We start from the raw sequence: 27,020 nt of genomic DNA, 5'->3' as shown, positions 1-27,020 counted from the left end.
GGGGGACAGAGGGAAGAAACAGCCGCAGGGACACAGCCAGCAGCGACTGGACAATAGCAAATGGGGTGATGGATGAGGGGACCAGCTGTTTTCTTTACAGCCTGGAGAATGTGGCTGTGCAAATCAAACAGCCATCAGCTGGCACAATGCTTGGCTGTGCCCCAGTCCAGTAACATTTCCATGGCCATGTTTGCTGAGGCTTTCCTTCCTTGAAGTGTGAGGAGTGCACCCAACAGCCAGCCTGGACTGGAGGCTGGGCCTGTCCAGCTCAGAAGCCTATTCCCAACCATGCCAGTCACCAGAGGCCTCAGAGAAAGGTGCACGATTCCTACTAGGCAGGTGTGAGCCATCTGTGCTCCACATTAACTGTGAAGGCGTGGGCTGAAAGCTAGAGACCGGCTTACCCTCTCAAGTGGGAGGTTTCATCATGGTCTGTTGGGTTTTTTTAGCACCCATTAACATTTCAGATATCCTTGTTACAAACTTCCTGTCTCTCTGTTGGACCTTGGTAGGGTTGGGGCCTCAGCCTTCTGTGGCAGTGAGTTCCACAGCCAAACGATAAGCTGTGTGAAAAGGTTTTATCTTTTTATTGTTTTTCAACCTTTTCATTTCAGTGAATGCTCCCTTGTCCTTGTGCTCCTAACGACACCAGGGGACTGACCACACAGTGATTTCTCTTGCCCTAACACAAAGCGAGACTGGCAGGGAGCCAAAGCCAATGCTTATTATCCTTAGTAAAACCCGCTCTCAACAAACAACAGACTTATGCCCCTCCTTTAAGGGCCAGGGCTGTTGACTCTACAACCCATGCAGGCTATTAAGCCAACTGCAACAACAATTACAGCTCATCCCTGAGCTCCACATCAACCTTCACTTCCCTGCATCGCTGTTGTCCTAGGTGACACAGAGATTTGTGTTTCCTAAAATGTGCACTATTTACTCCTTCGTGATTGAATGAACCTCAGCACGTACTGAGTTCAGGGACATGCTTATTACATACACAGTAGTGTTGTAGACAGAAGACTTTTCTCCACCCCAAACCACTGTGGTTGGAGATGCAGCAGCCTGGTCAAGAGCACAAGCATCACCGTGTGGGAAGAACCCTGTCCTGCCCTCTGCTTAGCTACAGAAATTTCCAGGAAACTGGGAGCATCATTAATCTGCTCAAAGCAGCAAACAAGAGCTGCCCACGAAAGAGAAGACATGGCTAATGAATTCTGAGGGGCCTTGCATGGGCCTGACCAGCTCCTGCTGGAGTCAATGGGAAATCTGCCTTTGACTCAGCTGGCCCCTGGATCAGACTATGACTCTGTCTCTTTCTGCTTCTGCAACTGCGCAGCAGCCTAGGCTGAGGGAGGTTTCACCAGGGGAGGGGAGACACATGCACTGTGCTAAAGCTTTGACAAACGCTCAGTGTTTCAATTCTGTCAGAAGAGTTTGATTTCTGTAATTCAATGAGATCTGGGTTCTCGCCACATTAATGCAGTGGTTCCCAACCTTTGCATGTGTGTGGACCCCAAACCATTAGCAGGCCCCCATCAAAGCCAAGTTTATTTTCTATCATTATTTTTATTTATCTTTTTTCCTGTAGACCCCCTGCAACACCCAGACCCCAGCTTGGGAACCGCTGCCTTAGTCACCAGGTCCCACACTGCCAGGATTTTGTCCCCATTTGCCTGCATAAGACCCGCGGACACACTCTGCTGACTGGGAGGCAGACTGAGCAGCGGAGAAGTCTCAGATTTCTGCCAGGCCCATATGCGGGATGCCTGAGCAGCTGCAAAGGACCACTGGTCCAAAAGTGGATTCTAACGCCAGCAGCGCCCTCTGTGCTGGTTCTCCGGGCGTGACAGTGCGGGGGACAAACCTCCAGCCAGGAGGATGCACCTGCATCTCATGCATGAGTGCTGCTCCCTGGTCTGAGAGGCAAAGGGAGCTGGTCACCGCTGCGAGGGACTGAGATGTCCACACAACCCAGGGACTGATGGGAAAGGGGGATACGCCAACAACCCACTCGTACTTCGCGGTTGCTCTGCCAGGCCCCTGGATGGCACCAGGCAGCAAACCCTGGGCAAAGGCGGGAGCTCAGCTGGAGGGGAAGGTGACTTACCATCAGTGTTATTCACCTCTTTATCACAGCCCCGCGGCAGCCATGCCCACCCACAGCTCATGCTGTAATCTTCCTGAAGTCAGCCAGGCCAGCTCTGCCCGTGCTCTGTGGGCACCTGCTGCTCTCAGCACCTTGGCCTCATCCAGCATCTAGGAGGGAGCTTAAGCAAAGGCCAGGGAGGTGACAAGAACCCACCTGAAACATGCGCCTAGTGCTGCCTGAGATGACAAGACTTCACAGGCCATTTGTGAGACTCTGCTGCCACCTAGAGGGTAATGTGCAAGTTACCATCCCACCTGTTCCCAGGCAGCCCGGACAAGTGTGCAGAGACAAGCCGCCACGCTCGTTTTAAACAAAGGTGTTCACCATACTGATGGCAGCATCTGGCCTGGCACGGCTCATCTCTGGACACTGCACACTAATCATTCTGCACTCAGGGCTGGGGGTCCAGACAGCAGGAGCACTCCCAAGGCAAGCAGAACATGGAAATCCCTTCTGGGGAAAGCCCTCATGTTCCTGAAAAAGACCTTCAACTCAAATAAAGAGAAGAAGTCAAAACTGCTGGAGTTTTCCTGGGAAAAGGTTTGCAGAGAAATTCTGTGTGGGAACAGCCATGAGGAAATGTTTCTGCTTTCCTGCCTGGAGGAGAAATTCCTGCGAGTTTTCCAGGCAGGCAGACAGCATTTCCAGCTTTCTGCTGGGCACACCGGAATTTTGGGGAAGATTGAGTTTCTCTGAAAATTTCCAGTGATGTGATGCAAGCATTTAATGTCAGAAATCACCCCAATGGGAAATTCCAGAGGTGCTCCAGGCACAGGCTCAGTGCCTGTGGAAAAAAAAAAGCATGGGGATGGGAGAAACAAAGCCAACAGCTAGCAAGGTTCCCAACGAAGCACTCTTAAACTCAGAGTTCTGTCAGACTTTTCAGGAGACACGTTAACAGCACAAACCTGCCTTCCAGTTAAAACTGTCTGACTCGGCTGTTCTGCAGAATGGATCTCCCTCCCACAGGGTCACTTTGACCTTGAGGGATTGCAGGACCAGAGGCAGTGGGTTCAAAGTCCAGCAAGAAGGATTTAGATTGAGTCTCAGGAAATGCTTCCTAACTGTCAGGGGAGAAAGACAATGGAACAGACACCTCAGGAGGTTGTGGAAGCTCATTTGCAGGAAATTTTCAGGAGGAGGCTGGGGAGTTGTCTGGAGCTGACCAATCCTGCCCCTTGGCAAGGGTTTACATGTGATGGTCCCTTCTATCCACATGGTTCTGTGCTTGTGGACCCTGGTCTTTTCTGAACCACGCATTTGCATCTCCTGGTGCAGCAGGGCACGGTGATGCTAAGGCCTTTGTTCTACCCATTCCCACAGGGTTCCAGTGAGGCCCTTTAGGGAACAGCAACTTGTCACCACTCTCCAAGCAAAGAGGTCAGCACGCCATGCTTGGCAATGCTGCCCAACTTATCAGTGGGGCTCAAAAGGCATCACTTAAATAGCTCCACTCCTCCCACGGGAATTACAACTGGTTCTCCTGGGTTAGCACTTAGACTCAGCGGTGCTTCAACCTACACAAGCAGTCGGTCACCCGTGCCTGGCCTAGAGCACCTACTCTCTTTCCAGATGCCTCCCAGGAGGAAGCAGGACAGTCCTGAATATCTGTGATCCTGCTCTCAAAACAAGACAGCTGCTGGGGGAAGAGAACTGTTTATTGAGTGACCAAGCTGTGCCAGGGCAGGTGATGGCGGGATAACGTACGACACCCTGCCCAGCGTGTGCACAGCACAGAGCTCCCTCTGCCAGCTCGGGTCCCCTTTCCCTAAGGGAGGTGTACAATCACATTCAGGCATTGCCTGTGCTTTGAAAATCTCAAGCAGACCCCAAAGATCCCATCCATCAAGAGCAAGAAGTTAGGCCACCTAATGCTGGGGCAGGGAGAGCCCCCTCTCCTCCTTCATGAGCTATGTGTAAAAGCTGGAGAGTACAGTACAGTTCCTGGACTTCCTCCGGGAGCCATCAGATGAGAGGTTTCCACCGACACCTCCACAAAGGGCTGTAAATGAAGCATTCCTTCAAGTGCACTTGACTTTCCTCAGCACCCCATGAAAGGGTTCAAAGAGCTACAGATGGTTCTGCTGAGGCTTTGGACAGACTTTGGGGGGACCACAGATTTCTCTCTCGTCTAGCCCTCCCCATCCCAGCATAAAATCTAGGGATTTAAATCACGTGCATGCCAAGGCATGTGAGCAGCTGCTGGGGAAAGGAGAGGGGCTTGGGGGTTTTTTGCCCCTGCAAAAAGCTTGACAAAATCATTTTGGGAGAGTTTTCCTTGAAACATACTGGTTTCTTTACAAAATGCCACTCCCCTCACTGCCAAAAAAACCTGCCTGGTTTTCCATCAAACACCTGAACCTCTTCAAAAGCAGTGAACATTTTTAATTAAAATATTGATTCGTGTGACCCTCTAATCTGACCTGCTGCACAACGCAGGCCAGAGAACCTCAGCTTGTGATTAGAAGCCATAATATCAGGTGGAGCTAGAGCAGCTCTTTCAGAAACACAACCAGTCCTGATTTAAAGGCTTCATGTGACAAAAAAACCTACCACATCCCTAACCAAGTTTTTCCAGGGGTTAATCATGATCCTGTACTACAGATTGAGCTTCTTATATCTCTCACTTTCAGGCAGGTTTTCCCAACCCTGAATCATGCCACGGAGCTCTTTTCTGAGACCCTTTCCCATTTTATTCCATAGGACTCACACACATACTCCAAACCCCCTTAGAAAGTCCCACCTAGGTATTCAGGCATGTACCAGGCCAAACACCAAAATGCGGCTGCACAGATACCCCCACCCATATCCACGGATGCAGATACCCACATATATAAGGCAGGTATCTGCAGATCTGCAGGGCTCTATGCCTGTAGTGTTTTTTTCAGTGCCTTTTCTATAAGACAAAGAGGAGCTGGTACTCAGCCGGCTTGCCCCCTCCCAGGCTATCCCGTGGCCGGGGCTGCCAAAGTGCTGGTATTCAGTACAAAGTACCAGCACAACCAACACTGCTCCTCTGATTCACAAAGTGCAAGACTTAGTCACCAAAGTTTCCTCAGACACCTGGGAGCTCCCTGAACATTTTAGAGCAACACTCTCCCTCTCAGCATGGCTCAGAGGGACAGCACTGGTAGCCAGAAGTGCAAGGGTGGGCAAAGGAGGAGAGGGAGGATGTGGAAAACAAAATGTTATCTCCGGCGCCGAGTTTGTCTTTTCAGATGCTTGTGATCCCTGTTTCCCAGCACAAAGGCTTTAGCTGGAGTCAGCCTGTGGTCACCTCGCAGTGAAGGCACCTGAACAAGAAACTGAGGATCTCATTCCGTGGCTGGCAACACAAGAGTCCCCACAGGCAGCCCCTCTATTTCAAATCTCACTCCCGGAGCTGGGGTGCCCCAGCCTGACCACAGACCCCCAGCATCTGAGCAGCATAAACTCCGAATCTCCTCCCAGAAGCCAGATCGGCACAGCAGGGAGCTGGTGAGCAGATTTCTGCTGAAGACGCCATCGAGAATTGGTGACAAGTATCAGAGAGGTAGCCGTGTTAGTCTGTAGCTTCGAGAACAGCAAGAAGTCTTGTGGCACCTTATAGACGAACAGATAATTTGGAGCATCAGCTTTTGTGGGCAAAGACCCACTTCATCAGATGTATCTGCCAAAGCGGGTCTTTGCCCAGGAAAGCTTATGCTCCAAAACATCGGTTAGTCTATAAGGTGCCACAAGACTTCTTGTTGTTCTCAAGAACTGGGAGAGCCCAGAGGGTGGGACTCAGCCCTTGGTACAGAAAGAGGGGAGCCCAAAATTCATGGACTAGTCTGGAGGCCTGGCTGGCCTGGGAGGTGGGAGGAGGGTTGTAACAGAGACCCACCAGCCGAGGCCTGTCCATTCCATACAGTTGTATGTCCTTCCTACCCAGACCCGTCCCTGAGAGAAGCTAGCCGAAACAGCCACACAAGCAGTGACATTAGTGCTGGGCAAGGCCCTCCTTCCTGTCAGTGCAGCCACACGTCGCACTCCATCCAGAGAAACACCCTCATGCCCTGAGTCAGCCTCTGCCCCTCCCAGACAGCCCAGAGCCCTCCTCTGCCTCAAACACCATCCTGGCTGCTAGCGCCTTCCTCCACAGCCCGGGTCTACAGATAGTTAGTCCTCAGCTGCTGTCTCTCCCGCAGACCCCTCGGACAGGACTTCGGAGCCCTCGCAAATGTGCAGCGGGCGCCGGCAATCAGGAATGGAGGCTCGACCAGTGTTTGAGCAGGGGCTTACTGGAGGCAGAGCCCAACCCTGGTGAGAGCCCAAATGCTCTCCCGCCTCCTGCACTTGTGTGTGTCCTGTGTGCCAGACACCGCAAGGGGCGCCGGTGTTCCATGTTCCCCACCCGGAGACACAACCCTCCTGGAACTTCCCCTCTGCCTTCGGAGATCCTCACTAGGTCGCGTCTGCCTCAGGGCAGCAGGTTTGCAGAAATTTTGCTGGTGCCCAAAATGCCCAACACCTGCACTCCTCCCACACCCACCCGCCTAAGGCCCAGGCAGGGAGTCTGGATGCTGAGCGATGGGGGTCCGGGAGGGGATGAGGACGGCAGGCTCTGGGCTGGGGCAGGGGGTCCAAGAGAGGAAGAGGGGGGCAGGTTCTGGGGGGGTAAGGAGTGGGGGAGGAGGAAAGGGTATGGTGCTTACCTGGGTGGCGTGTGGGTGTCTCCGCGCATTGCTGCCCACAGATAATGTGCCATGGGCGCTACTGGTCGTAGGAGCACTCAGGGCAGGTGCAGCACATAGACACACACGCCCCCCCACACACCCAGGTACCGCAAGGGTGTGTCAGCAGCGGTGCATGGAGCCAGAGGGGGCAGGAAGCTGCTCTAGCCCTGCTGCATCGCCAGGAGCGGTGGGCCACCTTGAATCACCTGGGGGCATCAGGCAGGGCTGGAGGATGCGCCGGGGGAAGGGCACAAGGACAGCTGGAGTAAGTCCCCTGGGTCAAGAATATTCCTGGAGCCCAGGCACCACATGCCCAGGTAACTTGCTGCCCTGATATGCCCCACCTATTGATCACGGAGCCAGGCCGCCGTGAACCTGCAGGGCTTTGAGGATCAAGCACCACTCTACATTAACAGATTGTTTGGGCATGTTACCATTGGCCCTGGGGAGTAGCACGCACACCAGCAGACTGTTATTGGATCTGTGTTCACTGGCATCCTTAGAGGCCTGCATCCAAAGAGCCTGTGGTCTACATGAGAGAGCCACCAGCAGGACCAGCAGATGGGGGCCCTGGGGTGGGAGTTGTCAGTTTGGATCAGGAAGAGGAGGCAGAATTCGAGCCAGAGAAGTAAGAGGCCACTTCTCCCAAACTCACCACCAACGGGCATGAGCACAGGCGTGAGCAGCTCCAGCACTTGCATGCCCCATGGTCATGTCAAGTTTCCAGCACAGCAGGCGACAACAGTGAGCAACTAGAGGACTTGTGCATCTGCATAGCACAGCCACGGACCTACCTACAACGGTGAGAACGTCCTTGTCTATATCCGCCTTGATGTGTATCCGGCCCCGGCGCTCGGTGTGGTCCGTTCCACACAGGCTCGGGACGTTCATCACACAGCGTTTGTGGACATTCATCATGCAGGCTGCACAGAAAGAAACAGACTTTTACTCCACACCAGGGAGGTGGCACAGTTACATTCAGCTCCTAGCTGGCGCTCGCCTGGGAGCTCAAAACAGAGCAGGGCAAGAAGTTGAATCTCCATTGAGATGGGCATGAGCATGGGGGAATCGAGACAAACTCAGGCTCCAGCTCTGCAGACAGACCACTGGGCCTAGGCAGAATCCAGCTGGGTAGCTTCAGCTTGGCAGAGGCTTGTGCACAGGGGTCTGCCAGCGAGGCTCTCATCTCAGGATCACATCCAGAAACAGCCCAGGCCTTTCTCTGCCGGCTTTGATCACCAGGGAGGGTGGGACTCTCCTCACCTGCTCCACACTGGTGCAATGCTCTGCAGAAGGCTGAATCTGGAAAGGACTGAGACTGTGGGCACTTGTTGAACTTGAGTCATTTCTTTCTACTTGGTGATGTGTTGGAAGTGATGATCAATTCGCAGGGCCTGCACCAGTCCCCACAGTGCTGTATTTATGGGGAAACTTGCACATCACACGCCCAGCAACGTGCAATCCCCTGGCAGCTGCACAGGTTTCCCAGTCAAGCAAATGTTCTGTACTCATCACCAGTGCAGTTAGCTACTGCACATCTCCCTCGGCACAGAAATGCCATTGACTTAATTAGCATCTGAGCGACAAAGCGATCTCTCTGTCACTGCTCCCTGATGAATTCCACCAACTACTGCACCTGAACGCCTGCACGAGCACAGAGAAAACGCCTTCTGGGAGGAGGGGAGGGAGTCTGAAGCGACATAAATCATCGAGCATTTTGTCACCACCAAGGGACAGCCACAGGGTGGTGCTGAAAGCCAGCACATGGCCAGGAGTCAGTCTGTGTATGTAGTGTGAAATTATCGCAGGCTTTCCCTCTGCACCTGCGTAAGGCCCACACCCCCATGTGTCCTCCCATGTTCCCCCATCAACTGCCCTACCAATGAGGGATCACAGCTGAAGGTCAAATGGGGATTCAGGCTCTGTTGAGGCAGATGAGAAGGCTGAGGAGCCCCCAGGGGACAGAGCCCAGACCCTCTGGAATTGTAAAGCTTCACAGGCTGTTCCACAATGGCGACTGAACCACCATTCCATGCTATGGGCCTCTGGTCACTACCCGACAGGCTGGAATTGAACCCCTGACCTAGAGCTGAAAGTCACACACTCCACCCCACCCTGCATCCAGCCCACTGCAATGCCTCTGAGCCCCCCCAACTCTAGAAAATTTTCACCTGTGGGGACTGCACACCAGCCTCTCTGGGACTGGGGAAAGGGGACAAGGGAGAAAAAAAATGCTGGAGAAGTTCTCTCCTGCCTTCTTTTCAGTGAGCCTTAGAAAAGCCTGGCCAGTAAGGCTGGAGTAGTCCCAAGAGAGCCTTAGGCCATTTCTCTTTCCTGATCTCAGCCAGGGAGCTCCCCTGTTCCAGAGCCCTGGGCCATTCTGCTCCCCAATCCATCACAGCAGTGAGGCACAGTACTTGGGTAACACCATGAGCATGACCATGAGGGTCAAGAGGGGCATTTCAGTCATGCTAGTAGCCTGCATGTCCTGGATCTCTGCTCTCTCACTGACTGGGAGAAGATCCCTCCCCCTACGTCAGAGGCTACTTCCCCCTTTAAAACTCCTAGAAAATCAAGTTGGGGCTGAGAAGGTGGAATTTTACCTACAGTGAATCTGACTGCTGTGCAGAAGCATGCCTGACTTGTAAGCTGTGTCTACACGTGCACGCTACTTCGAAGTAGCGGCACTAACTTCGAAATAGCGCCCGTCGCGGCTACACGCGTCGGGCGCTATTTCGAAGTTAACTTCGACGTTAGGCGGCGAGACGTCGAAGTCGCTAACCTCATGAGGGGATCGGAATAGCGCCCTACTTTGACGTTCAACGTCGAAGTAGGGACCGTGTAGACGATCCGCGTCCCGCAACGTCGAAATTGCCGGGTCCTCCATGGCAGCCATCAGCTGGGGGGTTGAGAGAGGCTCTCTCTCCAGCCCCTGCGGGGCTCTATGGTCACTGTGGGCAGCAGCCCTTAGCCCAGGGTTTCTGGCTGCTGCTGCGGCAGCTGGGGATCCATGCTGCAGGCACGGGGTCTGCAACCATTTGTCGGCTCTGTGTATCTTGTGTTGTTTAGTGCAACTGTGTCTGGAAGGGGCCCTTTAAGGGAGCGGCTTGCTGTTGAGTCCGCCCTGTGACCTTGTCTGCAGCTGTGCCTGGCACCCTTATTTCGATGTGTGCTACTTTGGCGTGTAGACGTTCCCTCGCAGCGCCTATTTCGATGTGGTGCCGCGCAACATTGAAGTTGAACATCGACGTTGCCAGCCCTGGAGGACGTGTAGACGTTATTCATCGAAATAGCCTATTTCGATGTTGCTACGTCGAAATAAGCTATTTCGATGTTGGCTTCACGTGTAGACGTAGCCGTAGTCCCCTTTCGGCTATGCCTTCTGTGTGAACACCAGGAAAACAACCAGCAAGTATCATGGCCTAGAACTCATAACTTGTGTCTATTCCAGTGAGCATTTCACCCCAAGCTGCAGTCCTGTTAGGGGCATTGAGACAGGGTGAGACAGGAAGTGAAATCTCAGCCCCACCCAAGTCAATGGAAGTTTCACCCGTACACTTCATCCTGGGAGCGTTGTCCCCAGATCACCAGATTTGCCATGCCCCTTTAGATCAGCTGTGGCCATGACACAGAGCTTCACTTACTGTCACATTTCATCCCCTGGTGGATGAGGCCATACAGTAACGAGCCACAGTGGTCACAGAAGGTGGGACTGGAGTAGGTATGGATTTTAAATTTGTGCTTGCTCCTGGGATCCTAGAAGAGACAGAAAAGAGAAACCAAGGTAGAACGTAGACTTATACCTCGTATCAGCCGACAGCTCCCCACACCCCCCGTCTGCTCCCGCAGCTCCCAGCCTGCCATGCACCACCTGGCTTGGCAGAGATAAAGCGTCAAGGCTGCATCCAACTCCCAATGATTTCAGCAGGAGCTGGATCACCTCCATAAAGATCCAGTAACATTTCATTAACAGAAACAAAGTATCTTGTTGGCCAGGTTAGTTCTTAGCCTGGGAGCCAATGGGGTGAAATTCACCCTTGTGCAGTCAGCACAAAGCCTACGTGATTGAACACAGGCTCTTGCACCGCACTCACTAGTCCTAGTGAGGTGGTGATACACAAGATCTCCTTCCACGTCACAACTGCACAATAAACATCCTTACGCTCTGGAGCCAACCAGCCACCTGCCCACACTAAGGGAACCAAGTAACTTAGAAGAACCAACTAATCCTATTCTTCCTAGTGATGTCAGGTATTTACCCACTTCCCCCAACAGCCAGTTCCCAAACTGAGACAATCTCTTTCACTCTGGGCACCCATCCCTGCTGTGTAGCAATTCCAGTGCTGGAAGGGCCCCTGGGCAGAACTCAAACCAGTGGCTAGAAGCTACAGCCAGACAAAGTCCAGCTTGAAATAATTGTTAACAGGGAAAGTGAGTAACCCTGTGAACAAACTGCCATGGGAAGTGGTGGAGATTCCACCTCTGTTGGCTTCAGATCCAGGCTATTGGTCTTTCTGGAAATTATGCATTAGCCAGACACAAGTCATTCACCCCAAGAGTACACGGGGACACTCCAGCTTGAGTCATACAGCAGGTCAGATGAAATGACTGAATGGTCCTTCCTCACCTTAAGTCCCAGGCCCCGTGTGAACCTAAGATGTTGTAACCACAGAAAGCACCCGGGACCATGACTGTAGAGGTTGTGACTATCTTGGGCAGTAATATGGCAGGAACAGTGCTCTTCTGACTTACACAGGCCCATTCAGAAGACACAGACATCGCCAGTGTAAATCATGAGTCACACTCAGAATTCCATTGTGCAGGTTTCTGACCCTTTAGAGTTTGGTTTTGCTCCAGTTTGGAATGTCTGAGATTCTCACCCACCAGGGAATGAAGCCAGGGGTCAGGGCAGGACCCCCGTGGGTTTCCCAAACCCAGAATGCCTGAGGTACCCTGCTCTGGAGGCACCCGGCCTTTGAACTGCCAAGAAGTCAGGTGGATGACACAGCAGAGACCACCTGCCTGATTTCCTCTGCAGCTTCCCCAAAATGGAGCCCTCCCCACAAAGTGTTTTGATTTCCACAAAAAGCAGAAAGTTGGAACAACAACAACATGTTTTGCTGGAATGTTTCCAACCAGCTTAAGTTGTTACACATAATATTGCCCATTGCCAGTCAGTGCCCACGTTTGGCTGGGGAATGGAGTGCAAGCCAATTGTGGTTGTACCTTGTTTCCTCACTGTATCCATTAGCCCTTCCCCTACCTGTGGTATCGCTGTGTGGGAGAACGCGCACAGTTCCACAGGTCAACAAGAACAAAGAACAGAACAAGCGCAAATGGAAAACAAAAAGCAAGTGTTGGCAGCACAATGGGTTTTTTCTGCAGCATCCTCCTGTGTAATTGAAGCCTGATTAACCAGCCCACTTTGTAAGTTTTATTTAGCTGCAATCCACCCTGGAGAAGTGTCACTCAATAGCCATTTCTAAACGCTCGCTTTAATTTTATTATGGTAAGAGCAAGAGCCCTCCCGCTGACTGACAGCGGCTGCTGGTACCTGGAACTGGCTGGACAGCTTCGGGTCTGTGAGCAGCACGAGTACACACCCTCTGCCCTGCTCGATGCTGTCCATAACTGGCATTGGTGCCACTCCCTGAACCTGGCTGATATTGGGCTGCACCCCCCACGATCAATGGCGGGCACACAGGAAGAGCTCAATCTGGAGTCTCCTGGTTATATATGGAGGAGCTTTCAGCAGCATTGCCCAGGAGGTGTCATCTAGGCTGGAAGCCACATGCCACTTTGGTCTAAAACAACCTGAACTTGTTAACATTCTGGGACATGTTCCAAGCCTGGTTTCCTGGATGTCAGCGGCTGGGCCACAGCAAGGGCTGGCATTCCTGGAAAGACTGGGCTGAGTTCATTATTGTTTCCTCGTTTGCTGGCTTGGGAAAGAGCTGCTCTTGGCTCAGTCTTTTGACCTGACCCCCTATTCCTGATGGGTGGGTGAGGTGCCCTGCATGTAAGAGACGTCTGCGTTCTGTAAATTGCAACTCAAAATAAACATCCAAGGTAAAGAGCTAGAACAGAGAATCCCATACCCGCCTCAGCTAAGCATGGCCGTCAGCACAGCCCAGGCTCCTTATATGAAAGTGCTCAGCTTCACTGCAATTAATCTCCCAGTTGCACTGATTATGTTGATCCACTACAGGCTTCCTTTCCTGACAGCCCAGACAACTCAAGTGCTACTGGAGAGAGGGCAATAATGGAGCTCCATTTCATTCAGCCTGGTTCAGTGCAAGAATGGGTGCGCACGCCTCAGCAAATGTAATTGCATTGGAAAACAGAAAAGGTCTCACGCATTACCCTAAGAAACCCTTTTTCAGCTTCGTAACAAAAGGCACTTCCTTTTAATAGCTGGGCTTGGCATCTGGATAATAGGAAGCCTGGGAGGATGAGGGTTAACAGCAATTAACCTGTCCTCTGGGACTCTCCAAACACCAAGAAAGCTAGTTCATTACATGACATCGTACTTCTGAAAAGCTCCTGCGCTCCCTGGAGAGGCAATGAGACAGCACAGAGAGTTCAGAGAAAAAGTCAAGCTTGGATTTCAGCACTAAAAAAGGAAAGCAGAAACTTTCAGACTTGTGAAAACTTAGTGACGGGAACATTAAAGACGTCTAGGGGGCACCACCCGTGTCTCTCTCGAGCCCTCTGACTCCCCCCCCGACCCCATCCCCTGCCTCACTCCAAGTCATGACTGATGCTGCCGTGAAGCAGCCATGTTGCACCTACAGCATTACTTGGCCAACAGGAAAATGTCACCTGCCCCCAACCCCCAATTCATGGCAGCGCTGCTGGCCAAAATCAGAAGAAGTAGGCTTTGAAGAAGCAAAGGCTGCCCCTTGGGGTGATGTGCCTTTGGCTAATCCACACTATTGGGTCAATCCAGGGGTAGTTAGGTGAAATTACAAGGCGTACATTGCACAGGCCAGGCTAGACAGTCCCTTCTGGCCCTAAATCTAAGAATAAGAATGGGTAAATACAAGACAAGTGCTCACAAAAATGGCGAACAGTCCATTTACTGTGTAAAGAAGCTTATGGATTTAGGCAGATACAACTTTCCCTGGCATCGAAGTCTTTAAAAGTGACCAGCATTTGATGTTTCTAATCTCAGCTCTATTTGCGTGAAAGCTCAAAAATAATCACTGTAATAAGCTTTGGCCTGCGCAAGAAGGATCTCTTTATTTCTGGTTCATTCCAGTTCCCATGTGCCTGTGTTTGCACTGTGCATGGACTGATTCAGAAGCTGTCTGTATCAGACTGACGGGTCAGTGCCTGGGAAACTGCATGTCAATCTCAGCGACTGGGCAGAGACAGCCAGCAAGAACAGGACCATGCTCTCCAACCAAAGAACCTGAAATCTCTTATTTATTGAGCAGTGTAGGAGCCACAGACTCTGCTCTCCATCGTCCATGTTCAGCACAGAAAGCAGCTCAGACACAGACTGTTCTGCCAGAACAAACTGCAGGGAGAGCAGGAGCCTTGCAAAGGTTATTCCCGAGAGGCTTACTGGAAGAGTCCAATCCAAAGGAGTAGCAGGAAACTTGCTGTAGTACTGAAAGTGTCAGGCCAGCAAAGGACAATGGCTATTAAACACTCAGACAAAGGAAACAGCATACCCCCACCCTTCTTCCATTTAACGCGCACATGCCCCAGGTGGGCTATTCTTGGCTATTCTCTCCTGCCTCCAATGAGCTCACCACCAAGCATTCAGCCCTCCTCATGTACACGTGCTAGGGAGAGTCATTGCTAAGTTATTTCCAGGGTCGCTTGAAGAGGTCCATCTCCCAGATACTCACTGTGCTGGGATCAGACGGGCTCCTGTGATGGTCAGAATAGCACAGAATGTCTCCTGAGAGACAAAACACTGAGAAAATTAAGAAGCACTGAGAGTTTCTCTGAGGAAAGCCTCTTCCAAGCCAGCCACCTGGAGGAACACACGGGTACACAGTGCACAGAGAGTCAGACACTCACTAACGCTCTAGGCAGGGCAGTCTAAGACCCAGCTACAAAGGCTGAGGTGCCAAGGACAGCACTATGATGTTTAAGAGGGTCCCATCCCCCCTCCCCCCCCCCCGCCCTCGCTCCCTGCTCACACCACCCTCGTGTGAAAGACATGCATACCTGAAAGGAGGGGCTCTCTGAATCCCCATCTTCCCCCAAGGAATGGCAGCCACCTGTGGTGACCCGAATCTCTGGTGAGAGCTCAGAGCTGGAGGGGGCTGTATCTAGGCGGGGGCAGGTGATGGGCAGCAGAAATGCCACCTTCTTTATACTAGGGTAACCTCCAAATGCCCCTGCCTGGCCTGGGACCCCTGGGGCTGGCATTGCAGTATCCAGCACAGACAGAGTTTGTTGCCCACTTCCCCAAAGTACTTTGCTGGGCTCCCCGTCTCAGGTAGGGAAGGAAAAGTCTGTCCTTCCACATGGCCCTTCTGGGGTTCCCTGACACAACACGGGCATGTGCCCGGCCTTTGCAAAGCTCCAGGAGGTGGTTTCTTAGGGTGGCAGCTGCAGTCCACAGCACAACTCATTTATTCCGTTCAGCTTTGTTATGGTCCTGGCACCATGACGTCCAGTGGCGCATTGACCAGACAGTCACCTGTGGTTCTCTCTTCCCCTCTCCAAGGACAATGCCGTGATCATGCCCGTTGTGAAAAAAATCACACCTTCCGTGACTGCTGTGCTGAAGTTGTTCACTAGCAAAAGGGGGTTGGAGTAGTGCACCTGGTCTGTAGAGGGGAAGCTGGGAAGTTTGGGATGGCCCTTACCACTGGGGGTGTCCACTGACTGACCCCAGGGAAGCACCATCTCCAGCACAGAGGAGCTTCCCTTTGTGGTGAGCAACTCCCTGAGGTCAGCCAAGTGGAGCTGTCCAGGATCCTGATTCTAGAGCCTGGGGCAGCCCTTGAGGAATCCTCACACTGGGTCTACACTCACCACAGAAGATCAGTTCGCTCTTCTGGGGAGCCGTTCCGTGCATGCGCCAAACGGCACGTTCCAGGGTCAATGTCGACCCCTGAACTTCTTTTGAGCAGCCTGGTATTAAGGAAAGGCGACGGGAGGAGCACTCCCTGTTGACCTTCTGCCATGAAGACAGGCATGGAAGTCAACAGCTGCAAAGTCAATTTCTGGTACTTCCAGGTAAGTGCAGACGCAGCCTGACTGCAGCATAAGGACCAAGTCTTGATGTTTTACTAGAAATCAGTACGTATAGGAAACAGTGGCATGATGTCCACATGGCAGCCTACATCCGCAAGGAGATCAGCTGTAGTATTTTGTACTCATCAGAGCAGAGCACTGACCATGTCCACTGCCAAATGGGAGACGACAGAGCATTCATATTAGGGGCCAGCTCACCATCCTCTAGGATGGGACGGCATCTCCCAGCCAGTCAGCAATGGCAGGCAGCCTCTGCAGTGCTCCGGCCTTCCACAGGCCCATCTCAGACCCTGTTTCCACTTCAAGGAAAGGTGCAAGATCCACCTTGGGAAGGTTCATACTTTTGCTTATGGATCGGACACTTTTTGTCTCAGTTTGCCAAGACACTGATACTATCGGCTCACGAGCCAGCAGTGATGACCAGATTCAAAAGCTAAAGTGTCTTTTTAGTGCACTTTGCTAGTATTTTTCTCCTGGTCACAGCTACTGCCTTCTTATCTTCTCAGTGAACCTGGGAGGGGGACATCCCTGGCCAACAGCTGTGCTGCCTTCACCGCATGAGCAAAAGCAGCAAGCTTCTGCCAGTGCATGGTAATACACTCAGATCAAATACTCCACATGAAACTGAGGGGTCAGTGGCAGGAGCTCTGCTCATCCCTGATGCAAAGACCTGGAGTTGCACATTGGCAAGGGCAGTTTGCAGTCTGAGGGTTTTTCACGAATTGGGTTCTGCCCCTGGATCACCTAGTTGCCATTTGTGTGTGTGTGTGTGTGTCTTTGGAGGAAGTTTGAGTTGGTGCTGTGAAGGCCATATATTGTTGCCAGTTTTCACAAATGTTTCCTTGGCCTAATTATGCAAATGGCACCCAGCTGTCATGGCAACAGGTGTCTGCTAAGTAAGAGTAATCAGAGCTAACGGGAGGTGCCTTTAAAAAGAAGAAGGCGCTCTGCTCAGTAAGACTGCCATGCAGCACAGAGCTGACGCTGTGGAGATCCCAGCATGACTGCAGATGAGACTGCACCTGTTTAGATCTGGAGCTGCCACAAATCTGGCCCCATGCAAGCTGGAGGGGTCTAGACATGTCCCGCAGCTGGAAGCTGTAATGTGCATTTCATAATGACAAACTTCTGTGCTAAATGTGGGGCATAAGTAGCCAGCTGGTAAGAGGCAATGGCAGTTAGAGGAGACACATAGAACTACCTGACACACACCAGCCTTCTGTCTCAGAGAGTTAGTAACAGGGTAGAAAAACCCTTGAAACATGAGTGAGTAATATGACAAGGAGCAACATACCTGAGGCCTCAGTGCTGGGACAGGAACAATGTGCATTTTGATTCAATAATTTAGAAGAGATAGCACCTGAAATACTGTGCAAGGCTGAAACTCTGAGCATGGAATCATTGTAACACAGTTCATGGGGCAGCTTCTAATCTCAGTTGTGTAGGGGAATATCCAGAGTAGCTACTGGTTTACCCAGATTAACTGAGTTACTCTGGTCTAAGTCTGGTGCTTTTACTGGGCCCATCAAATAGCCCTCTTGCTCCCCACTCTCAGTGCAATCTGTATGGCAAAGCAATAGCAGAGTTCATCAATAAAAATAAGAAAACAGATGATACAAGTAAGCAAATGCCAGCCGGGCACCACTGAAGGCATCAGGGCCCTGAGCTCAGAGGCTGAGGCAGAGCAAAACTAAAATAAGAATTCTGGTTTGGCCCCTGTTACATTTACATTATCAGGAAACTAAAGAATGGAGGGAAAATTCATAATCTGAAACTATAATGACCTGTCTGGCTCCCGCGGGGCCACTGCAATGAACAACAAGAAAACATTCCAACAGCGATGAACTGAGCAGTGACTTCAAGAGACGGCTGTTAAAGGAACAAGAAGCAGGAGGCAATGGCTCAATAGAGGATGAGCATTCAAATAACTGGGAGCACACGGGAGGGATTTTAACACAGGCTCGGTTTCAGGAAAAGCTTCCAAACAGTAAGCTCTGAGAATGTGCAGTAGCTTCCTCAATGGAGCTCAGTGGTGGAATAAAAGTGGATGGAACAAAAGAGTGACCAACAGGGAAGACAATGGATGAAATACAATAGATGGTCACTGCATTGCTGTGAATAGAACCTGGAAGTATTCAGAGAACTTGGCTAAAACCATCGGCCTCTGACACATGCTTCTGGGCCCACAACTGAATGCCAAGCACAGCACAGCAATCTGTAACATTCCAGAACACTGCCTGCAATACCCATCAGACATTTTCAGAATGGCAGGAGAGACTCAGCAGAGTCAGTGATGGTGCAAATAGCAGAATTAATTGCTCATCTTTTGCACGGACCATGAACCTCATATACCAAAAGCCTCCTGAAGATACTGCTGATTTCCATGCTACCAAGCGATGCTCAGAAACCAGGCATTAGCCTTTTACCCCTTTTAAATTCCTTTCTGCAAAGAGACCAACCTTTGGAACTGCTTGGTAACAAAGGAAAGGAACCACAGCTCTACGCCATGGACTACTGCAGACAGTAATTAACACTTCAGCTTAAGCTTTTAAATAGGCTGGTGCTGAGAAGCTGAGCTGAAGCCCCCACGAGCCGGGCACACAGCTGGTACACACCTACAGCAGTAATTTACGTAAAGGACATTTTTAACACGGTCAAATAGACCTAAAAAAACCCACCACCATTTCTGAAGCAGCAGCCGCCGCCGCCAGCAAGGAGTTCCTCCCAGCAGCTCCAGAGGGTAAATACTGTAAATTAAATAATGAGCTGCTGCAGCTAATAAAAAGATCGAGCTTCACATGGTGTCTTTCAGAACAATAAGAGGCCTCTGGCGACAGCTTGAACCTCTCTAATCCAGCACCCTGGGGACCTGACCAGTGCTGGACGAGAGAATTTGCCAGACTATGGGAGGTCGATAGCACAGTGGTTCCCAACCTTTTCACTAGTGTGGACCTTCAGTCACACCTGCAAAACATTCGCCGACCCCCATCAAAACCAATTCTATTTCCTATGATTTTTTTTTCCCCAGGGCCCCAGGTTGGGAACCACTAGTCTAGCACGTTACCAGCACTTCCTTTGCATACTTGGCTCTTAGAAGATGCTTAGGGTAAATAACAGCCCAGAATGCCGAGAGCCAGCACTGGTGGCTGGAAACAAACTTTATGCCTCCACAGGAAACTTGGCCCCACCCGTGACAAGTGGACATCCAGCTCAGTAAAATCACCCTGGACCACAGATGTTGCCGGCTCAAAGAATGCCAGACTAGAGAGGTTCCACCTGTGGCAGCAGAACCTGCTCAAACCAAGGAGAGACATTCATCATAAATCTGAGCTGACAAACACTGAAGGGAGTTGGTATTTCACCAGTCCCAAGCCCACTGTGCTGGGGCAGAGTCCTAGGCCTGCAGGGTGACTCCCTACAGTCAGCATGGCTCTTCTTGTTTCCAACGCTGACGTTTTATTATAGTTCTTGCTATATTTAGTGTTTTCCATAAAGACTCTGCTCCTGGAATCCTGTTATTTCACAAGAATCTTCTATGTCATTTTTAGGATGTCTAGACTCTGCACTGCAGAGAAAAGCTTGAAAAGATGGCTGCAAGGCACCCTGCCTGCCAGCTCAGAAATCAGAAAGGTAAAAAGAAAACCCAAAATTTAAATGTCTCAAGATTTTTACGCCTCTTTCATTATTTCAGTGGCCTGTATCCCAGCGTTTGGAACATGAGGGGCTGGTGATGCAGAGCTCTGCCTGGGCAGGAAGGTCTGCCTGCTGGAATATGACAGCAATACTGGGGCCTCCCAAACTGAGCCACACAAGCAAACTTAGCCACACGAGCCCAACTAGCTCTAACACTCTAGTCACCTGGGAGGTGACTCAGTCAGGGCCGTGCAGCAGTGAAGGCTTCTAGGAGGATTCTGGCTGGGCCTGGATTTTTACCACAGCTTCACAGGCTGCCACAAGTGCTTGTTCTCTCCCCTTGCCTCCCCTTAGCTCCACTGCCTGAGAAGGTTGGCAATGCTCCTTTGGGAGATGCTAGCCTCAGTGCTAGGCCTGCACAGGGCCGGTCTGCCTCCCCACAATGTCAGACTTGGGTAGGTGCAGGGGGGGAGAGGGGGGAGGAAGGGAACACTCTTGCAGCTCACATGCCCTATCTGCATCCACAACCAGGCCCCTGGAAAGGTCATGCAAACACCAGCCACACACAGCCAGAAGGCACCAGGTCCACACTGCCCACAGTTTGAGGTTTTCCTTTGTATCTTCCACAGTGACAGGGTGCTCGCTCTCCACTCCCCTGAGTCCCACTCAGGTTCTGCTCAATGGGAACTCTCACTGAGACGGGACGCAGAAGGACTCCAGTATGGCTGTAAGCTGAGCGCTTGGGCGGCTGCTCAGGAAAGATTCAGCAGCTGCCCAGCTGATAAGCAGAGCGCCTGCAGCCGCCCACAGTCAGCAGCGTGCAGTGTGTGCGTCTGTTGGTGGTGTACATCTCACACATCTTGGTGCACGTAACAAAATTTATTCCGCCCATGGATGGACAAAGAATTAGAGGGAACCCTGGTCCCAAGCCCACATTACTGCAACCAATAGGAGTTTTACCACCGTCTGAAAAAAAAAGAAAAGAAAGAAAAAAAAGAAAAAGAAAAAATCAGGGCCAGATACCAATTAACCCTGCAAAGGTCTGAATCCTCCCTTAGGGACTATCTGCCCAGGAGAGGAACACAAACAATTCCCTTTGTGATGGGAAGTCCTGGCTTACAGAAACCCAGATCCTCCAGAGAAGAGGATGAGATCCATGACTCCGTACACAGCTGCAAGAGGCGCTGGCCTTTCCTGCAAAGCCAGGAGCCATGGTCAGCCAAGAAAAGACATGGGTAGCTTTTGAAACCAGATTCGGCTGATCATTCCATTCCCCTGCTCCTTTATTTTTATCAAACTGAAATCTACCTGTCAGGATGTACCCCAAGGACAGGGCGTTGGAACCGTTCTAGTCTGACAGTGAATCTATAATTGGGTAGATCTTGTTACTTAACGTGCTATCCTTTCAAAAAGGATGGCTTCCTGGCTGCAAGAGGCTCATTTATTTATAAGTCACTTAAATATACATTGTGAATCTTCCTCCTCCTCTGAGGGTTAGACGTTGGCACCCTGTGCAAGGCTGGCTCTTCTTTGTTAGGGACTGTATTTACACTGCCAGAGTCTGTGACGAGTTAGAGGCTTCATGGGATAGATTTTATCAGATTAAAATGTGATCATAAAGGAGGGTGGGGTCACTCCAGCCAAAAGCCCCACCCTGGCCCACAAGCCACGTTTCAAAACGACTGGCTGCACTGTCGGATGGCTCATCTTTGGAGTGAGGATATTCCCAATTGTGGTTAAGACCCTCTCCCAACCATTCACAGAGCCACAGTAGATTTTGGCTGGACACCCTGCAACAAACAGGGGAGGCAGCCATGATGCCATTGGCAAAAGGGAAGGTGGCAGTCATCTTCTCCTCCTCATTAATGAGAGTGTCTGATTAATGACATCAATTGAAGCCATGACAAGCCAGGCAGCAATCTGGTGTAGGAGAGGGGAACTGGAGCTGTGCTCAAGAGCATAAGCCTATAAGAGAGTCATAGCAGCTTTGTGGTTACACAAGGAGAAAGCGATGACCTGTAATTATCTCTGCAAACTGTTCCTAGCCCCACGCTCTTTCCCCATTTGTGAGCAAGAAGGACAGCATGGATACGATAAACGGAGACAGCAATGGACAAGTAATCCCACACCCCACCTCCCACTAACAAAAGCACCACACCTGCTGTGCCACGCTGGAGACCGGGCTTCGTGATTCATGATCTCGTTACCCAGAGACCGGGCTGTTCCGTAATGCTCCGAGCCATGCCAGCTCATTTGTATTCATTTGTTCTACAAAGCATCCCTGACATTCACCTCTTTGGCAAGTGGCTGAGACTTGCTTAGAAGTGAATATTTTAATGTTGTGCAAAAATTAAACCTTAGCTCACAACTTGTCAAGTCACCAACCTCGGACTTTTTTTTTTTTTTTTTTAAAAAAAAAAAGAACATTTAGGGAAAGGCTTTTCAGAATTACCTAGTTCTCTTTGGAATCAATGGAATTTAGGTGCCTAAGGTATTCTGCAAATTTTACCCCAGGTTTATATTAACACAAAATTACACATTAGAAGACATTGAAATTTCTCTGCTGGTTCTTCTATTATTAAAGCAGGTCAGCCAGAAGCCTACAGAGCTTTGTCCTTCACTACAGGGATCATATTTGTCCTTTCCCAGCAATGTGCCCACCCTTACTAATTGGCTGGGAGGAAGCAAGTGCATTTCCAAAGCACATCAGTGGTCTGCAAGATTTTAATCTTGTGAACATTCAGATTTGCTGGGCCCTGCATAACAGCTGCAACCAGTACTTTGCGACTGTTATGTGGAAAGCTTTAAATGATATCTTTTGAAGAATTAACAGCTCAAACAAAGAGCATTTAAAATGAATTTCATAAGGACTTTACAGCATAACAGCACTGCAAACCCACAGCACGGAAACAGTGTCCTTTCCATAACTAATTAAAATGCATCAAAAGGGTTTAAAAATCGATACTTGTGCATCTTAGTTACTTTACACAAGGAAGCTTCCCAAGGGCTATCTAAAAGTCAGGCCAATGTGTACTACAGAGGCCTAATGGGAAGAGGCCTGAAAATGTACTATAAGAAAAATATTAAGGGAAATCTAGCAGATGCTTTAGAAGAAATTTTCATCATAGAATCATAGAATACTACAAATGGAAGAAACCTCAAGAAGTCATTGAGTCCGGTCCCCTGGATTTATGGCAGGAGCAAGCACCATCTAGATCATCCCTGACAGGTGTTTGTCTAACCTGCTATTATAAATCTCCAATGATGGAGATTTCACAACCTCCCTAGGCAACTTATTCCAGTGTTTAACTATCTTGATAGTTAGGAAGTTTTTCCTAATGTCCCAACTTAATGTCACTTGCTGCAATTTATGCCCATTGCTACTTGTCCTATGCTCAGAGGTTAAGGAAAATAATTCTTCTCCCTCATCCCTATAACAGCCTCTTAGGTGCCTGAAAGCTGTTATGATCCCTCTCAGTCGTCTCCTTTCCAAAATAAGAAAAGCCAGTTCTTTCAAGTCTTCCCTCACAGGTCATCTTTGTTAGACCTTTAATCATTTTTGATGCTCTTGTCTGGATCATTCCCCAATAGTAAGAGAAGAATTTCAGTAAGATTTCAGAATATAGCTGGACACAAAAAGGATGAACTTCAGCAATAAGGCAGCTAATCTGAACATCACCAGGGTGACCAATCGTCCTGTACTGGGCGGGACAGTCCCATACTTGGGATGCCAAAAAGGCATCCCTACGTATTTTTTAAAAGGGATGAATTGTCCCATATTTAGGCCCCGGGGGCTGGGGCTGGGGGCAGCAGTACCCATGACTGCAGCTTCCCCAGGGCTCCGAGTGGAGAGCACCCATGGCCGCCGCTTTCCCAGGGCTCTGGGCGGGGAGTGCCTGCTGTCGCCGCTTACCCAAGGCTCCAGGAGGGCAGCGCCCATGGCCACCACTTTCACGGGGCTCCGGGAGGGTAGCACCCACAGCTGCCACTTTTCTGGGGCTCCAGGAAGGGAGCGCCAGCTCCCCTATGCTTGGTGCAGCCAGCAGGAGCCGCCCCTTCCCCTCATATCTCCCTGTCCCCTATTTGGGACAGGGAGATATGGTCACCCTAAACATCACTGAACATTCCAGATAGCAAAAAACCCCAAGAGATCTGCAGAATAACCATAGTTGTACAGGAGAGGGGCCCCAAGTGCCGTTCAGTGACAATGGGAAAAGGCCATAAACTAGCAATGTTCTCTACAGAACACAGCTGAGTGCCAAACTGCACTGAACCAGGTGACCCAGTAGTTTCACCTCTGCCATTTCCAGGCTAAATATGCACTAATCGTCATGCCACATTACTACAGTATAAGCGGAAAGGACCACACCAGTCGTAAATGCAGGTGCCAACTGATGCTTTGTTGTTTTACAGGAAAACCTGTGAACATGCAGCATTTTCAAACACAGCTCCAGAACAAGCTGCAAAGCTGGTCCCTTCACAATCCACTGCAATCAACATTTCTTCTTCATTTGTTCACAGGTCTGGAATAAGCACTATAATTCCGAAATGACGACTTACTCAGACTTTTAAACACTACAACGCCGTATTCTGCTCTGCTACATCTACTCAGTGCCACGGAACCTCACTACACAGCATTAATCAAGCAAAAAGGGAGCCAACGATTACACAGTTGTACAAAGGACTGGTTTATTTGGAGGGATTTTTTTAATACACAGAGTGAAAAGCTGCAGCCCTGGATCATGTTGGGCTCTAATGAGAGATGTTTAGTGGCTCTCTGGTATCTGAAAATCATTCTGCAACCCAGCACAGAAGCCAGACAAATTTTGCTCTGTAACCGGTGTCTCTGCCACTACAGCACAGAATTCCAGTGTTCGTTACGTGCTCTGCATGGCAGATGGCTAAAGCCATTCTGCTCTTTTCCCTGCGCCTGCATTTTTTCAAGGAAGTGGCTGAGTGGAGTATCTATATTCACCTCCACCTAGTTACAATTCCCAGCTCCAGACTGCCACCCCACACATCTAAGGCACTTCCCAGTGGCTGGCAAAATGTCAGGTTAATACATTTCAGTGCCAGGAAACAGATTTCAAACCTCAGCACAGATTCCAGGGCTGAAGGGGCCTCCGGGATCACAGAGCTGATGGTACAACCCAGGCCATAGAGTTCCCCCACTAGACTTCCTGGGGCAGATATTTTAGTGAAAAAAACCAGCCAGTCGTGACTTAATCTTTTTATTTAAAAATTGTCAGGTCTAAGGATAAGTATCCCCAGTTTCAAAATGTACATCAGTCTGCCTGTCCAGTCTGCATTTAATCTTCCTTCAACTTCCAAGCAGTGGATCATATTAGACCAGAGGTCAGCAACCTGCAACTCCGGAGCCGCACGCAGCTCTTTAAGGAGCCATTTGCGGCTCCAGATGCTGCCACTGCTGACTCCTCTGCGGCTGTCTACAAGCTCTCCGGAAAAGAGCCCTCCAAGCAAGGCCTGGCCACAGAGCTGCCTCAGGCAGGTTCCCCACTCTGCTAGCAGGGTGCCAACCCTGGGACGCGAGACAAGTCTGGGGGGTACACGTGCCCGAGGCGCACACAGCTCTTTGAGCAATCAAATGCTCTGAGCCAGGGGAGTGTTCTGCACCAGTCGCACACGCGCCCCTCCCCAGCACTTTAAGGGAGAAGTGCCTGGCAGTGGCGATGGTGGTGCTGGCTCCAGTGAGTCATCGGCAACAGATTACAGTGGGGAGCTGGGGGTGACTCTCTCTGGGGGAGGGGAATGGGGACTGGGTTAAAGCCAGGGGGGAAGCTGGGGGTGCCTGGCTCTGGGGGAGGAGATATTGGGTTAAAGCCAGGGGGGAAGCTGGGGTTGCCTGGCTCTGGGGGAGGAGGTATTGGGTTAAAGCCGGGGGGAAGCTGGGGGTGCCTGGTTCTGGGGGAGAGAGAATTGGGTTAAAGCCGGGGGGAAGCTGGGGGTGCCTGGCTCTGGGGGAGGGGGGATTGGGTTAAAGCTGGGGGGAAGCTGGGGGTGCCTGGTTCTGGGGGAGAGAGAATTGGGTTAAAGCCAGGGGGGAAGCTGGGGGTGCCTGGTTCTGGGGGAGAGAGAATTGGGTTAAAGCCAGGGGGGAAGCTGGGGTTGCCTGGCTCTGGGGGAGGAGGTATTGGGTTAAAGCCGGGGGGAAGCTGGGGGTGCCTGGTTCTGGGGGAGAGAGAATTGGGTTAAAGCCAGGGGGGAAGCTGGGGGTGCCTGGCTCTGGGGGAGGGGGGATTGGGTTAAAGCCGGGGGGAAGCTGGGGGTGCCTGGCTCTGGGGGAGTGGGGGTTGGGTTAAAGCTGGGGGTGCCTGGCTCTGGGGGAGGGGGGATTGGGTTAAAGCCAGGAGGGAAGCTGGGGGAGGAGGTATTGGGTTAAAGCCAGGGGGGAAGCTGGGGTGCCTGGCCCTGGGGGAGGAGGTATTGGGTTAAAGCTGAGGGGGAAGCTGGGGGTGCCTGGCTCTGGGGGAGTGGGGACTGGGTTAAAGCCGGGGGGAAGCTGGGGTTGCCTGGCCCTGGGGGAGGAGGTATTGGGTTAAAGCCGGGGGGAAGCTGGGGTGCCTGGCTTTGCGGGAGGGGGAATTGGATTGAAGTGGGTACTGTGGGTACTTTTTTTTTTTTAAAGGGCACTTTATAAAAAGGCTGAGAAACACTGGTGTTGAGAGCTGATGGGAACATTGCTCCTTCCTGCTGAACAGCCTGTCCTCAGGCGCAGCCTCTTCCTTGTCCTCATTTGCGCTCAACCCCAGGATGAAAGTGACTTAAACTGTCTAGCTAGCACAACTCACTGTGTGGCTGTTCTAAGAAGAGGGGTGACAAAAAGAACAGTTTGGTATTATTTATTAAGGAAGGTCTCGTATGCACGCACACTGCAGCTCTCAAAGGATTGATCTTGTAACCGAATTTGATAAAATGGCTCTTCTCACTATGGAGGTTGCGGACCCCTGTATTAAACCTTCCCCCAGCACACCAAAGAACCCATTATTAAATATTTGCTCCCAGGAAGACACTTATAGGCTGTACTCAAATCTCCCCTTAAACTCCTCTTTGTTAAGACAGGTTGATAGACTCAAAGAACTCACTTATCCGCAGAATAAATATGGGAATTCAAAAAGCAGAGCTCGCTTAAGTTTGGTCGTGAAAGTACAGATGCTGCAGAGAAAGGCCTTTGAGTAGCAAGTAGAAGGAAGGCCTTGAAAATAATAAGTTACAAGGCTAGAAGGGATGTAAAATGGAGGTTGTCTGGTTCAAAAAATGCTTAAATAGGTAAGAAAAATTTTCTAAAAAGAAGGCAT

At 50.8% G+C, this 27,020-nt stretch overlaps 1 protein-coding gene across 4 annotated transcripts in view; it reads right to left on the bottom strand.

Moving 5' to 3' along the window:
* PRKCB (protein kinase C beta) overlaps positions 1–27,020 on the bottom strand; it is a 244,397-nt gene that overhangs the window by 114,664 nt on the left and 102,713 nt on the right. For 3 of the 4 annotated variants that reach the window (XM_075011091.1, XM_075011088.1, XM_075011090.1), the window contains 2 exons: positions 10,494–10,605; positions 7,644–7,772 (listed from right to left, as the gene is read on the bottom strand). In XM_075011091.1, coding sequence (XP_074867192.1) covers positions 7,644–7,772; positions 10,494–10,605 — 241 coding nt within the window. Of the gene's footprint in view, positions 1–7,643; positions 7,773–10,493; positions 10,606–20,210; positions 20,300–27,020 lie in introns of those variants that run through there. The other variant, XM_075011089.1, reaches the window with a different exon arrangement.

The sequence above is a fragment of the Carettochelys insculpta genome, chromosome 16 (assembly GCF_033958435.1).
Source record: "Carettochelys insculpta isolate YL-2023 chromosome 16, ASM3395843v1, whole genome shotgun sequence".
NCBI classification, from domain to species: Eukaryota; Metazoa; Chordata; order Testudines; family Carettochelyidae; genus Carettochelys; species Carettochelys insculpta.
This window is presented reverse-complemented; position numbering and strand designations above follow the sequence as displayed.